This window comes from Grammomys surdaster, unplaced genomic scaffold (genome assembly GCF_004785775.1).
Source record: "Grammomys surdaster isolate TR1022 unplaced genomic scaffold, NIH_TR_1.0 185, whole genome shotgun sequence".
Classification (NCBI taxonomy): Eukaryota; Metazoa; Chordata; class Mammalia; order Rodentia; family Muridae; genus Grammomys; species Grammomys surdaster.
The window spans coordinates 3,876,827-3,890,423 of record NW_021604630.1 but is presented as its reverse complement, the minus strand read 5'-3'; the positions used below and the strand labels follow the sequence as shown (position 1 = coordinate 3,890,423).

General features: G+C 52.7%; 1 protein-coding gene across 2 annotated transcripts; it reads right to left on the bottom strand.

The window, feature by feature from the left end:
- Positions 1-1,562: 1,562 nt before the first annotated feature.
- Positions 1,563-5,660, bottom strand: Znf703 (zinc finger protein 703). 2 transcript variants are annotated; one of them, XM_028768235.1, is made up of 2 exons: positions 5,392-5,660; positions 1,563-4,448 (listed from the first exon to the last, which is right to left on the bottom strand). In XM_028768235.1, the coding sequence occupies exons 1-2, from the start codon at positions 5,635-5,637 to the stop codon at positions 2,904-2,906; spliced, it is 1,791 nt and encodes a 596-aa protein (XP_028624068.1). In that variant the 5' UTR covers positions 5,638-5,660; the 3' UTR covers positions 1,563-2,903. The 2 variants fall into 2 exon arrangements, with proteins under 2 accessions (XP_028624068.1, XP_028624069.1); XM_028768236.1 differs by lacking the exon at positions 1,563-4,448 and adding an exon at positions 4,457-4,768 and having other exon boundaries at positions 5,388-5,637.
- Positions 5,661-13,597: the final 7,937 nt, after the last annotated feature.

Below are 13,597 nucleotides of genomic sequence, written 5' to 3'. Positions count from 1 at the left end.
GAGAGAGAGAGAGAGAGAGAGAGAGAGAGAGAGAGAGAGAGAGAGAGGGAGAGAGAGAGAGGGAGACTTTGCATTTCAGGTGTGTAGGAGAGAGGACGGCTGAACGATGCTGACTCCCTATGCCCACCTGGGGCTGGTCTCAGGGCGACTGCTGCCCTGTACTCATGTCCCGGAGTCCAGGGATCCTAGCAGCCCAGGCTACTTTCCCTGGGACATGCAGTCATTGAGTGGCCAGCACCGATGCGGGGTAAAACTAAGAACAACAACAAAACAACTTGATAGTCTCTTAACTGACAGAAGAATTTTGCCTAGATACAAAGATCTGGGGACACATAAATGCGCGCGCTTTGCACTCAAGAGTCCAGAGCGGCGTGGCCTTCCGTCTCAACCCAAGGGCTAAGTTTGTGAACACTTGATACATCTAGGTAGAGAATGCACCCTATACCCCATCTTGTGCTGTGGACTCTTGCCTAGGAAGCTTCAGGAGCCGGAAGAGTGTAGGGTACAAACTACCTGTTAAGTAGTTTACTCTCCCAAAGAGAGCAAAACGTTGCAGCACCAACAGATCCAAAGCCCAATAGCACCCATGCAGGGCACCCAGGCAGTGTGTGCGCCCGCAGTTCGGTGGAACTGGTGGCCCAGGGTCTGCTGCACAGTTGCTATGGCTGCCCCCTAGTGTAGAGGAGCCAGTGCACACTGGCACTAGGCAGTTAGTGACTGGGGACCTGGGTATTCCACGCAGTAGGCAACACTCTACTAAACAGCACCTATTTTCCACTGCGAGAGGACACAGATGAATCGAGCGAAATCGGATAGGAAACCAGGTCTCAGAATCTGGCTTCCCGATGTCAGGATGGCATCAGGGTCATGTATCGTCACTGAGAATTCTCAGCAAAACCAAACCGGTTCCGAGTTTACACAGTCGCAGAGGACCTAGGTCGGTAACATAGAGTTGGAAGAAGAGCCCCCAAGCCTCACGAAACTGCCCTCTGAACAAGTGTTTACCCTTTGACCGTGTAAAGAGTCATCGCTACTCAGGAGTACCAAGTACAAATCCTCAATCTTGGGGACTGCAAAAGGTGGACCCGCTAGAACAGTTGAGGCCTCTGAGCCCGTAGCCCTCCGTATTGCCACTAGATGGCGCCAGAGGCACGTCTCTGCTCACCCTCCAGCCGGGCTTGGGATAAAGCTTCAGGAGTCAGCTTTAGCTCTTCTTCCTGGTTCCCTTTCTCATCCTGTAGCCTTTGAATTCCCGCCCAGAGGAAGAGCCACTTTCACATGCGCCCTCGCTCCACTTTGCCCCCAGGAAATGCCAAGGCCTTTGAAGTATCCCTGGGAGCCAAACAATTAAACTGGAGGATGGGGTGGGGTGTAAAGATGGTTTTATGTAATTTGTAATACATTGGTGTAAGTCTCCTCCTAGAGGAAAGGTTAACCGCAGTGTCAGAAGGAAATCCTAAAGGTTTTGAGGAAAAAAAAAAAAACCCTCGACAAAACAAGGGTATCTGCTTAGGTGTCTGGAAGTGGGACCATGGGTGAAGCAAGAGAGAAACACACCACGGTGTGAATATAGCCAAGTATTCCATTTATTAACAAAATAGTCTTAGCAAGGGAGAGCTCTGTTCACCCCACAAGAGGCCCCGCAGCCGAGGCCCCGCAGCCCCGGCGCTGCTGCGTAAGACCGGAGGGAGGGAAGGTGCTGGGGAGAAGACTTGTGTTAAGTCTTTAATCCTAGCCACCGCAGGAACCCAGGGAAACCCAGGGCCAGCTTTGGCGATTGCTGGCTCAGGTCTGGGACATGGCGAAGGGAGTGCTGTGATCCTAGGGCTCCCTGAGTCCCCAGCCTGCCCCCAACAGAGCTACTAATGTTGTCTGGTCTGACTTGAGGACTAGTACGCTTTGGAGGGATCCGTCAAGGATCCCGGACCCCGCCCCTATCGCCAGGGGAGGGGGCGGGACACAGTCCCAACTAGGGAGAGGAAAAAAAATAGTTCACAAAATATAAAGAGCAATTTCGTGCCAGCGGGGCCTTCTAAAGACATTTAATTGCGAGTGTCAGGTCCCTGTCAGCCGCAATCTGACTGCACGGCAAGGTGTGGGTCCCTGAGGGGCCAGGAAGGTAGAAGACATGGCAGGCTCAGATGGAGGCCATTGAGCCACCGCTTGTGGCACTGGGACTTCCCGAGCTGAGCACCCTGGAGGGTCAAGGCTATGATTTGATTTGAGGGCTCAGGGCCTAGAACCAAGTGCTCATGGGGGAAGAGGGGTGGTGCTGTGTAGAAGCACATAGCACAACAGAATTCTGGTTCTTCAGAGCTCAAGATCTCCAGCCACCAAGGTTGTCCCCCTTGAGCCCCCCACCCAAATTGTTACTTTTTTTTTTTTTACAAAGAAAAAAAAATAAAACCTCACATGGAAGGAAACACGATGAGGTGTTAGAAAAAGGGAAGTAACGCAGTTTTAACAGTTAAGACTCATGCAAGAAACTTCCCAAGATGGGGAAACGAAAAGTGTACAACTCTCCCTTCTGTTCCTTAATACCAAATCAGTCAAAACCAAACAACCCAAAAACCTTAAAACACATACCTAAGAAGAAGAAAATAAAAAAGAAGGGAGAGGGGTGGGGAGAATCATGGAGTTACCTGGGTGGTTAATATTATTATTATTTGGGGCGGGGGAAGACAGACTTTTTGCATACCATTGACTCATGTGGTCATTAATGCACTTATATTCCCAGCTTGTAAGCTAACCTTATAGTAAATAAATACACAGTCCGGTGGGGGAGGGGCTGGGCTGGATCCTGGTAGGGGTGGTAAGCGGTAGTGGAGGTTGCAGCGTCGAAGGCAGTGGGACAAGAGAGGAAGGGGTGGGTGGGGACGGGCTGGGAGGAGCCAGAGCTGTGGTTACTGGTATCCAAGCGCCGAGGCGGAGGCTAGTCTCTGTCCATACAGTGCATATGGCGAGTAGTAGGGTCCGGCTGTGGGAAGGGACGGCACTGCCAGGCCCCCAGCTGTAGATAAGTGGCTCTTGCCATAGGGGTGGTATCGGCTTAGCCCCAAAGTGTGTGGACTCCGCAATGACAGCGACCCAGGGCTGCCTGGGGCAGCGGGCGGGGGGAGATGCAGATGACAAGAGGCTGCGGCTGCAGCTGCGGCCGCGGCACTGCCCAAGCTCGAGGCCCCGGGGTAGGCGGCCAGAAGTTTCTCTGCGCCCGGCAGGGCCGTGTGAGTCCGTAGATGGCTGAGCAGCTCCTCGGAAGTGGCAAAGCGCTTGTCGCAGGGCCCGCTGGCCGCCACCCAATTGCAGCTGTGTGGCAGCGGTTCGTTCTGCAGCATGAAGCCATAGGTGTAGAGAGGGTGGCCCGGGAGTGCGGCCTGGGCGGCGCTGGAGGAGAGCGCCGCAGGTTGCAAGGGGTGCCCGGGGTACACCAGAGGGTAGCCACTGGCCTTAAGGCTAGGCCCAGCCGGATCGTGTGCGCTGCAAGTGGAGCAGCTAGAGCCGCCGAGGTGCGAGGCGCTGTGGTAGCCTCCTAGGCAGTAGGGGTCACGGCATAATCCCTGCAGGAAGGAGGGTGGGGAGGCCCCGGTGAGCGGGCTGGAGCTGGGGGGCTTGCCGGGTGGCAGGCCCAGGCCCCCGGACAGCTGACCTCCCACTAAACCAGACTTGCTAGGATCCAGGCCAGGCACGAACTGAGACGGGTAGCCGGCGTAGGCGCCCACAATGGAGCCGTGGTAACCGATGCTGGAGGGCGGGAGTGGGAATACCGAGTGGCCTGGTTTGTAGGGTGACACTGGAGCCACGTGGCCGGCCCCCACCAGGGCGGAGGGCGGCTCTGACTTGCGCCCTGATGCGGTGGCCTCTGGGCCACCGTGAGCCGAGTCCCCGCCACTGCCCCGGCTCCCAGCGGCTGGCTCGGGACTGGGTTTGGCTTCCTGGTCTTTCTTGTCCAGTTCCCCGCCGCTGCCGTTCTTGCAGTCTGAGTGGTGTGGGGAGCCTCCTCGGGAGCCGCCCGGCGAAGACGAGTTTGATGAGGTGGAGACGGCTGCTCCATGCGGGGGAAAGGGAGGGCAGGTGGCGCTGGGGACCCTGAAGCCCGCCTTGTCTCCGGGGGACGAGGAGGACGAAGAGGTGGTAGAGGACACCGACGAGGAGCCGCCGTCTTTGCGGGAGTCGCCGCCGCCGCCGCCGCCGCCGGAGCCCTTAGAGTAGGGCTTGAAGCTCGACTTGTCCTCCGCGGGCGAGTCCCCCAGCTGCTTGAGCGCCGCGGCCGCGGAGGCGGCGCCGGGGGCGGAGCGGTTCGGGTCTTTCTCGGATCCCAGCCCGTTGGCCGCCGCCGCCGCCGCCGCCGCTGCTACGGAGTTGAGCTTGGACGAGGGCGGCGGGTCGGGCTTGCCGATCTGCGAGCAGGTCTGGGCTAGCAGAGCCAAAGGACTCTTCTTGGCGTCCAGCTGCGGGAGACAGTGGCAAAGGGGGAGGGAGAAGGGGGTGAGATTAGAAGACCCACTAAGCGCTCGGAGAGGCAGAGCTGAGCACTGGGGGTGGGGAGGACCGATGGGGGCCTAGCGAAAGAAGGCCTGGCTGTGGCGGAGCAGCTAGGCAGAAATGACACTTGGCTTGTGGGTTTAGCCCCTGAGTGTGTCATGGGCGCTGGCGCGCAGGAGAAACGGCTCAACCACGACCCTCCCGGTTAAAGGTGACTTCTCTGTAATCGGGGTGGTGATTCGCCCCTTTCCGGATAATCTCCCCATCATTTTGGACCAGGGAAAAACTTAAGCCTTTAGTTTGGGAGAACTTCGTTTGGGACGGGTTTCTGGTGATGGCGCTCGGGGTAAGAGTAGGGAGAGGCGCCTTCTAAAGGCAGAGCCGCAGTTGGCCCTGTGAGTAGCCCCTCCCTCTCTCCTTCCCTCCCTCTCTCCCTCCCTCCTGGGGAGGACACCCAGAGAAGTAAGATGAAGAAAGACCCGGGATCGCGAGTGCCTGGTTTTCTGCACTGTGCCCCAACAGGCCGGGAAAGATGCAGAAGGACGCGGGTGGCTTCCAAGAGATCAGGTCGGGGTGGAGGCGAGGGACGCCCAGGACCGTCTTTGGACAGGACTCTAAGGGGCCAGAGGAAAAGTAAAGGACTCTGGGCACCACAAGAGCAAATCCAGTCCGATAGAAAACACGCAACTCCAAAGGGCGAGTGGGCAAACACCTTCCACCCAGGAGTCTAGGGAGAACCTTGGAGGGGTCTGATTGCTGCCTCTGGTCCCTCCCCAGGAGGTCCGCCAGCGTGGCCAGCTTCGGGCCTCCAGTCGCACTGAGCTGGGGGGGGGCAGGGAACAGAGCCATGGGCCCAGCATGGGTGGAGGAGCGGGTTCAGTTCTGGGTGGGCAGCGCCCGGAGACTGACCTCAATGGGGCTGACGGGAGTGGAGGACAGCGGTTGCAGGTACTCCGGGTGCAGGAGGTGACCGGTGTGAGCGCTCAGCATCTTCAGGACCCTGATAGGGAGCCGGTTCGCCTGGCGCAGGGGGTCCGCCGGGGGTAGGAGGGACACCACTGCCGGCACCGCCGGCCTCTTCCCGCCGCCGCCGCTGCCGCCGCTGCCGCTGCTTTCGGGTGTCCTTGGGTTAGATCCAGCGGGCGAATCGCTCATTTGGAGGAGGCAGCGCCACTGGGGGGGCGGGGAGGGAGGGGAAGCTCCGGGAGGCGAGCTCCCGGGGCGGGTGGGCTCGCTCCGCTGCGTCGAACGCCGTGCAGCAGCCGCTGCGCCTCCGTGCCGCCTCCCCTCCTCCACCTCCACCTCCACCTCCGCCGCCGCCGCCGCTGCCGCCGCCGCTGCCGCTAGCCCAGGCGAGCAACACAAAAACCTTCGCCTTCCGCGAGCTGCACGTCAAATAGCCGCGATCTGCAGCCACACTTCAAAGGGATCGCCGCGCCCGCCCAATCGCAGCTCTCTCCCGGACCCCGGGGCGGGGAGAGCGGAGGGCGGAGGCGGGCGCCGCCGGTGGGCGGGGAGAGTCTTAAAGCGCCCCAGCCCGTCGCCGCCTCCCGGCCTTCGCCGCGCGCTGGATCTGCTCCCCTTTGCCGGTTGTGCCCGGCTGGCCTAGCCAACGGGTCACACAAGGGATGGGGCTTCTGGACACGGGTTCTGCTCCCTCTCCAGCGCTGGCTCTCCCGATGCCCGCTGCTTCCCACTAGTGTCCTGGGTGGAGACAGGGGTGGGAACGCACGGCGCCTGCTCCGGTCCAGGGATCCAAGTCTCTCCCCGGGGCCGCCTGGGGGCGGGCTACGCCTCGGGAGCTCGGCCTTTTCCCCGAGCTGCTTCGGGCCGGTTCTCTTTCCCCTAATTGGCCTCTCCCGGATGTGTTCACTTGGAAGCGTCGAAGCCTTGGGGGCATCCACTATTCCCTGGGCGCTGCCTGAGCCCTTCCAAGTACTTTGAGCCTGTCCAGTCAGACTGGAAATTGAAGGACTCCTTTCCTGGTGAGACAGTCTTGGTGAAGCGTGGTTGAAGGTTTGGCTCCCTGGTCAAGGAGCACTGCCTCAAAGCTCCTGGAACGCCCCGGGGGCGCCCTGAATTATAGATCGTGTTTAGTTGTGTTTCAGGGTTCTTGTCCCGTTTAAAGTCGTAAGGCTGCCTCACTGTGCTGTGACGAGCTGCTGTTTGGCGGCGACGCGGTTGCAGGTAGCATCAAAATAGAGGCCGATGTCTTAGAGGAGGGGGTCTCAGCACTGTCGGGCGACACAAACTCCAGAGACTGCTCCATTGGTTTCTCCCAAGGAAAATTTCGAAATAAAACCTTTTTATTTAATAATAACAGTACCCTCTCGGATTCCCCCAAGCCTTCCGGAAAAAAGTATATATTTACACTTGGCAGAGATTTTTACATAGTCATGGACCTGACCATAAAGTTCTAGATCCTTGGCTCAATCAGCTGAGCTTGGTCCTTTGTGTCCCAGCTCTGGAGTGACCACTTTTGCGTGTCCTTAGTGGCCAGTGGAGGCGCGCTGGTGTCGCTGTTCCTTTTGAATATTATTTTCCAGTGATTTGTCAGTCACTCTGACCATCAAGTTCTGTCTTTGTAGGAGTGTTGCCCAGGACTATCTGGTTCTGACTGCGTGGGGCTGACCCACGTTTGTTTGTTTGTTTGTTTTTCCCCTCTTTCTCTTGACTCTGGTATCAATGACTCAACACAACTTGAGAACAAGAGATTTCAAAGAACTCTTCAAAGTGAGAGAAATAACTACTCATAGAACAACCATGAACTTTATGATGCTCAGGAGGGAGGACAGCAGCCAGCTTCTAGGGCCACACCAGCCATGCACTAAACTCAAACTCTCCCTGCATCCATAAGGTTTGATAAATAAATGTGTATAAGTCTCTTAGAAATTACCCGACCGTCCCCTCCCTCATCTTTAGATCTTATAAAATTAGTTGAAAACCGATAGCCAGAGATGCCCTGACTCTGATGATATGGTCCAGCATATCATCAGCAGGAGGGGCATGAGAACTGAACGGAAGGGAAGAGGATTTTCTCATTTATTTTATGGTGCAAAGTTTTACTCTTTCCCCTAATTCCCATAAGCTCTGCTTACGCCAGCCTATGCGTTCTGACCTCATGGTCACTGGGAACACTTATCTTTAAAATTCTACTCCAAGCTGGGGCTGGAGCCTTGTACTCGGGGAGCTGAGGCAGGAGGGTCACATGATGAATTTGAGACTAGCTTGGCGTACCTAGTGAGTTCCAGTCTAGCCTGTGCTACAGAGTGAGACTATCTCCCAACAAACACAGTCCACTCACTGTGTTTGAAGGGTTACGTCAACTTAACCCAGTCTTTTGGCCTTTGGGAGAAAAGAGTGGAAGAATGATTGGCTGTAGAAGGGACGGTGTTTGTGGATATGTTGGAGAAAGAACTAGAAAGAAGAAAGAATTTGGAGACAGAGACGAAAGTCTCCTGGATGACTGTAACCAGTCCAGCTGGGAGAGAGAGAGAGCCTAGAAACCCTTGTAGGAGCCGAGCAGATGTGTGTTACAAATGATTAATGGGAAATAAGTCGGAGGGAAAGAGAGTAGACACTTAGGAATGTGGGTGGGAAGAGAGGGCAGGAGGCCACAGAAAGGACAGTGGAGTATTTTTATTTGGAGAGTAGAAAGATGTCAAATGAACAAAAGGAAGAAGGGGAGTAGACAGGATGTCCGAGCTGGGTAGTGGGCAGGGGATTTCCCCACAGAATGATACATGGTCCTTTTAAGAAACTTAATTCTCTAAGCTCACAGCAGTTAGCACGGACAGGGATAATGGTGCCAGGCAGCAAGCCGGCCAGGCCAGGCCTGCTTCCCACTCCAGGACAATATGCAGGACACACGCATTCCACAACACACACAGAGGCTAGGGACACACTTTGGGGTGCTGGTAAGGACAGGAGAGTTTCCTTGTCTGGATATATCCAGTTTCCTTCTGAGAGAAGAGAGGGGGAGAAAGAGAGAGAGAGAGAGAGAGAGAGAGAGAGAGAGAGAGAGAACCATACCGAGCTAGGCCCAAGGCCTAATTAAAACACTTGCAGATGATGATTGAGATTACTATTTGACATTTACTTAGCAAAATTGTTACCCCATACAGAGCACAACACTGGGCCTCAGCCGCCTGAAAGGAAGTTCAGTTTTCAAAGGAATGGCTTGCCACCTGGGAGAGAACATGACTCATTAATCAACCCAGACCGTGTTTACTGAGGGCCAGCTGTGGGCAGAGCATTGTGTTAGGAATGTGGTTCAAAAACCCATGTAAAACGTTGCAGTGCAGGGTACACAGCACATGTCCTTCCCAGACCTCATTCGGCAGCCCTTCGCTGGTTGCCCTGGGAATGAGAGCAGTGGTTACCTAGGACAGGGTTAAAGCTACTTGAAGCTGTTCCTATGACACTGTAGGAAAGAATGACCTGCCTGCTAGTCATTTCCTTTTTCTGTCAGGCACGCAGGATCTCACTCTGTAGCTCAGCTTGAGTTAGAACTCATGATACCCCTAACAGGAATTACAAGTGCCCTTGATTTTATGCAGTGTTTTACATAATATTGAATGCTGTAAGCAGCCCAGCTAGAGCTAGGAGCGAGGAATGGGTCTGTTATTTACCTGAATTTCTGGAATTATATGGAGTCAGGTCACTGGCAGCCAGGCCTTGAAGGCATGCTGCTGCAGTGACCCTGGGCACATTGCCTCTCCCTCACCCCCTTCCCCATCCCCCATCCCTGCCCCTTGCTTCAGGTTTCCCATGCATAAAATCTAAGAGTGGCCATCCCAGTCTGGGGGGGTGGGGGTTGGGAGGAGGCAGACAACGCACGTCATGTGTGGAGTGTTGAGACAAAGAGAATCCCAGGTAAACGTTGGCTGTGGTGTGGTGTACTGTCTGCCTCTTGGGAAAATGGCTCTGCAGAGTTAGGTGGTAAACGTGTCACCCATCAATGCTTGGATTCGGAAGATCGCAGCCTAGACTGGGAATTCCACAGAACTGGTAGCAAACCTGCCTCTAGGCTCCAGTACAATGTATCTTTAAAAAAAAATGCCCCTCTAAAGCTATTGAGAAAAAAAAAGGCCTTTAGAAAATTGTGGATATTTATAGATTTTTTTTCACAGACTTCAATTTACATAAAATTTGCCACCCAGGAAAAAAACCGCCTGAGTCAGGTGGAGAGCAAGAGGTGGTAGATTTGCTGTGAGGGGGTAATGGGTACTTTTCACTCCTTGCTGGGGTGGAATTGCCTGAATGATCACTTCATGCAGAATACTCAAACCCTAGCGGCAACATCATGAAATAATATCTCACCGGGTAACTATTTACATTTTTTTTTTTTTTAAACAAGCTGTAAGAACTCGGCAAAGTCTGTCTTGTAGAGAACTTGGTTTTCCTTCCCTGCGTTTAATATCTTTCAGCAGCTGGCAATTACTGCCTTGGCCACAAGCCCCAAGTTAGCACAGTGCACTGGGCTCTAGAAGCATTTCCTCAGCTGCCCCACCCCAGACTTCAGACACTGCCTGGGGCATGACAGGGTCACTAAGGACTGGTGGCAGGGAACTGGCAAGAGCCAGGCCAGCCAGTCGCACAGGAAGACTCGTGATGAAAGGGGCTCAGAGATCTGTCACTGCAGGTGTCTCGGGGCATTTTGTCTTACCTCCCAAGGGACTGTGGATACGGCTGTTTTTCTCCTCTCTGTGTTCTTACTTTCCAGCAGGGCTTGACCGTCACAGCAGTAGCTGACACAGTTCTAAACACTTTGTATCCACTCTCTCAGTTCATTCACTCCTGCAGAATGCCTGCAAGTGAGTTAGCCCTAATCACAGAGGAAGACAGGGAAGCCCAGACAGGTTAAGCAGTTGCCTAGTGTGCCTGGTCATTTCTCTCCTCTCTAGACTGGCTTTGGTTTTTGTCTGATCCACCTCCTCTTCCTTCTTTACCTCCTTTCTCGCCTCTCTTTTCTCCAGCTTTTCCTACTGGTGTTAGGAGTCAAACCTACGGCATTGTTCATGCACGGCAAGAGCTCTGAGCTGTAACCCCAGCCTTAAATGCATATATCAGTTTTACATATTCATATGTATATGTACTTACTTATATCTTATGTCAACATATTCATGAAAAATTTAAGGTAGACAACTGGAGTTTACAAAGTGTTGAATATATATATATATACATATATATGTATATGTTTATGTGTATATGTGTGTATGTATGTATGTATGTATGTGTGTATGTATAAAACCACGTGAAAGGATTCCTCCCCACACCATGCAATTATGGGAGGCAGGATCTTGCTATATAATCCAACCGGGCCTTGAACTCAACAATCCTCTAGCCTTAGTCTCTCAAGTCTAATGTGTGTGTGTGTGTGTGTGTGTGTGTGTGTGTGTGTGTACTTGAGGAGTGTGTGGGTGGAGGTCAGAGAACACCTTATAGGAGTTGGCTTTCTCCTTCTGTCATGAGGGCCCTGAATCTCAAACTCAGGTGGTTAGGCAGGAGTGCGAGGGCTTTACCCACAGAATCATATCTCCGCTCCCCAAGTGAGTTTTTGTGTTCCTCTGCTTACAACAAAGTTAGTTCAGAGTTATTCTGGGCAGGTTTTATTATCCCTTGTGACAGATGAAGGCCTAGGTTCTAAGAGCTGAAGGGAGAGTTTGAACGTCACCCTGGCAAACATTGGTGGGAGTGGGGACACAGTGAGTTCTTCTTAACTCCTTCCTGTTGATGGTTGATTGGCTTCTGTCACCTCCATTGCTCCTTGGATGGGGTGGGGGTGTGGTAGCCCCTGATAAAAGGAGAAAGAATTAACTCCTTTTCCTCCCCCAGGAATTTTCTTTAGAGATGTGGAGGGAAGAGGAAGAGAAGGAAATGTAGACCACAGCTTATCTTCCAGCCTGCCCTTTTGATTCAGGCCTTTGAGCAGGGCTCTTTGAAGAAGTGTTTTCCCCTTATCTCCCATCAGCCCCAGGGAGCCATACAGACCCGGGTCAGGGGGGAATGCGGTAGGGTAGGTGTGCTTTTGAAGTCGGCCTCCCTTGCTTGTTCTGCCCTCATACATCAGCTCCAGTCATTCGTCTTTGATTACTTTCATCCATTTAGGTGTATATGTTTCTGAGAAAAACTCCCTGATGTTGGGGATCAGACTTAGGGTCTTGCACAGGCTAGGTAATTGCTCAATTCTTCAGCCTTGAAACTTAAACTCTCTTAAGCTGTAAATACTGCTGGGGGTGTGTCTCACCCTCATTCGCAGCTTGCACTTCAACTGAGACAGCAGGGAGGGTTGCATATAGGGCAGCGTTTACTGAGCACTTATTAGACGCCAGATGCTGCTCTGAGCACCTGGTAGTCTAGTCGCTCACTCATTTATTTCTTGCAACCAATCAATCGGGTGGGTACTACTGTTGTACCTGTCTTATAGGCGATACACTGAGATCCAGAGAGGGTAACCGGTTTGCCAGGTTACACAGCCAGGTGATAGACCTGGTGTTACAGGGTGGGTAGGTGATTCCTTGATTGCTTGCAGAGGCAGACCTGAAGGGGGAGGGACCTGCTCAAGGTGGGGAGAAACAAAAGCCAGCAAGACACACTGAAAACAAATTACTTTCATAATTTTCTAGAGAGTTGCACACACCCATTGGGATTTCCCTTCATCTTGAGAAAGGAGAAATAATGGTAGTGAGGAAACTGAGGCCCAGAAAGGAGTGAAGGAAACATTTGTTTCCCCATTTAATTGGATTGGACTGATTAATTCAATGAATCTTCCTCTCAATGACTATTTATTGACCACTTGATAGGTGTGGGCCTGAGGGCAGTCCCCAGAGGATAAAGACAGACAGCTGTGTGGGATGGGACCCAGACACTCATCTCTCTGATGCATGTTTACTATCTCTGGAAAGGGACTTCGGACCTTGACCTTGATCGTCATGTGCTCTTCTTATATAGGTTAAACAACCGAAGACCGAGGTGGCCTGATCTTAACTCCTGCTTAACTTCTGCTGTAGTTTGAATGTGAAATGTTCTTAAAGACTCTCGTGCTGAAGGGTTGGTTCCCCCAGGTAGTGTTCATTGGTGAGCCTTTGGGAAGAGACTAGATTATGAAGACTATGACTTTAATAAAAACACTTAAACCTATTTATTTATTTATTTATTTATTTATTTATTTATTTGTGTGTGTGTGTGTGTTCAGGTGCCCACAGAGGCCAGGAGAGGATGTCAGATCCCCTGGAACTGGAGTTCCAGGTGGTTGTGAGTCACCCAGTGTGGATGAGTGCTGGGAACTGAACTGGGGTCCTCTGCAAGACCAGCAAGTGTTCTTAACCTCCAAGCCACTAATCAGTGGTTTTATCAGTTGATGACTTCATAAAGCCATGGCTTTTTCAGATGCTGGAGGAGACTAGAAGGTAGAGCTTAGTTGGAGTGAGCAGGTTTCTGGACACTCACCCTAAAAGGGGGTACCAGGTTCCTACTCCATGACTTACTCACTCCACTCACTGGCTACCGTGAGGACAGTAGCTTTGTTGTGCCACATTTTTTTTTTTTCTGCCATGATGTTTGGTCTTACTTCCAGCCCAGAGTAAGGGAGCCAAGACACCATACACTGAACCCTTTGAAACCACAAGGCTTCGAAATAAATGGTCCACTCTGTTTTTTGTTTTGTTTTGTTTGGGGTTTGTTGTTTTTGTTTTGGTCTCAATGACAGAGTGCTACCACTCTTTCTTAAGTACACATGCATCTTGCTATAAAGTTTAGGCTGCCCTCCCACAGTACTCTAAGTACTGGGTCAATAGGCATGTTCCCGGTAACTCAAAGAGAAGTTCAGATTTCCACTAATATTGATTGAACAATGTCTGTGGATGCAGATATCAATCTAGGTGTGTTTGGGCGTTGGTCACTTATACAGAAGGAGAATCATTAAGGACCGTGAAAGAACTCTGCAGTGGGAAACAGGGACCATGGCTACCCCAGTGAGTCTCCTCATTTTGCCTCCATGTGCTGAGTTAACAACTGGAGCCAACTGGAACCCATGTCCCAGGGGAGATCTGGGTGGGTGGCCGTCTGTGTGCATGTCAGGTGTGCAGAGATGATGTCGTCTGTTTTTGACCTT

Bases quoted from the DNA above. Each gene is read 5' to 3' on its own strand.
- Znf703 (XM_028768235.1), bottom strand. From the start codon at position 5,637: ATGAGCGATTCGCCCGCTGGATCTAACCCAAGGACACCCGAAAGCAGC. The intron at 4,449-5,391 runs GTCAGTCTCCGG...TGTCTCCCGCAG, and splicing joins CTCCCGTCAGCCCCATTGAG to CTGGACGCCAAGAAGAGTCC.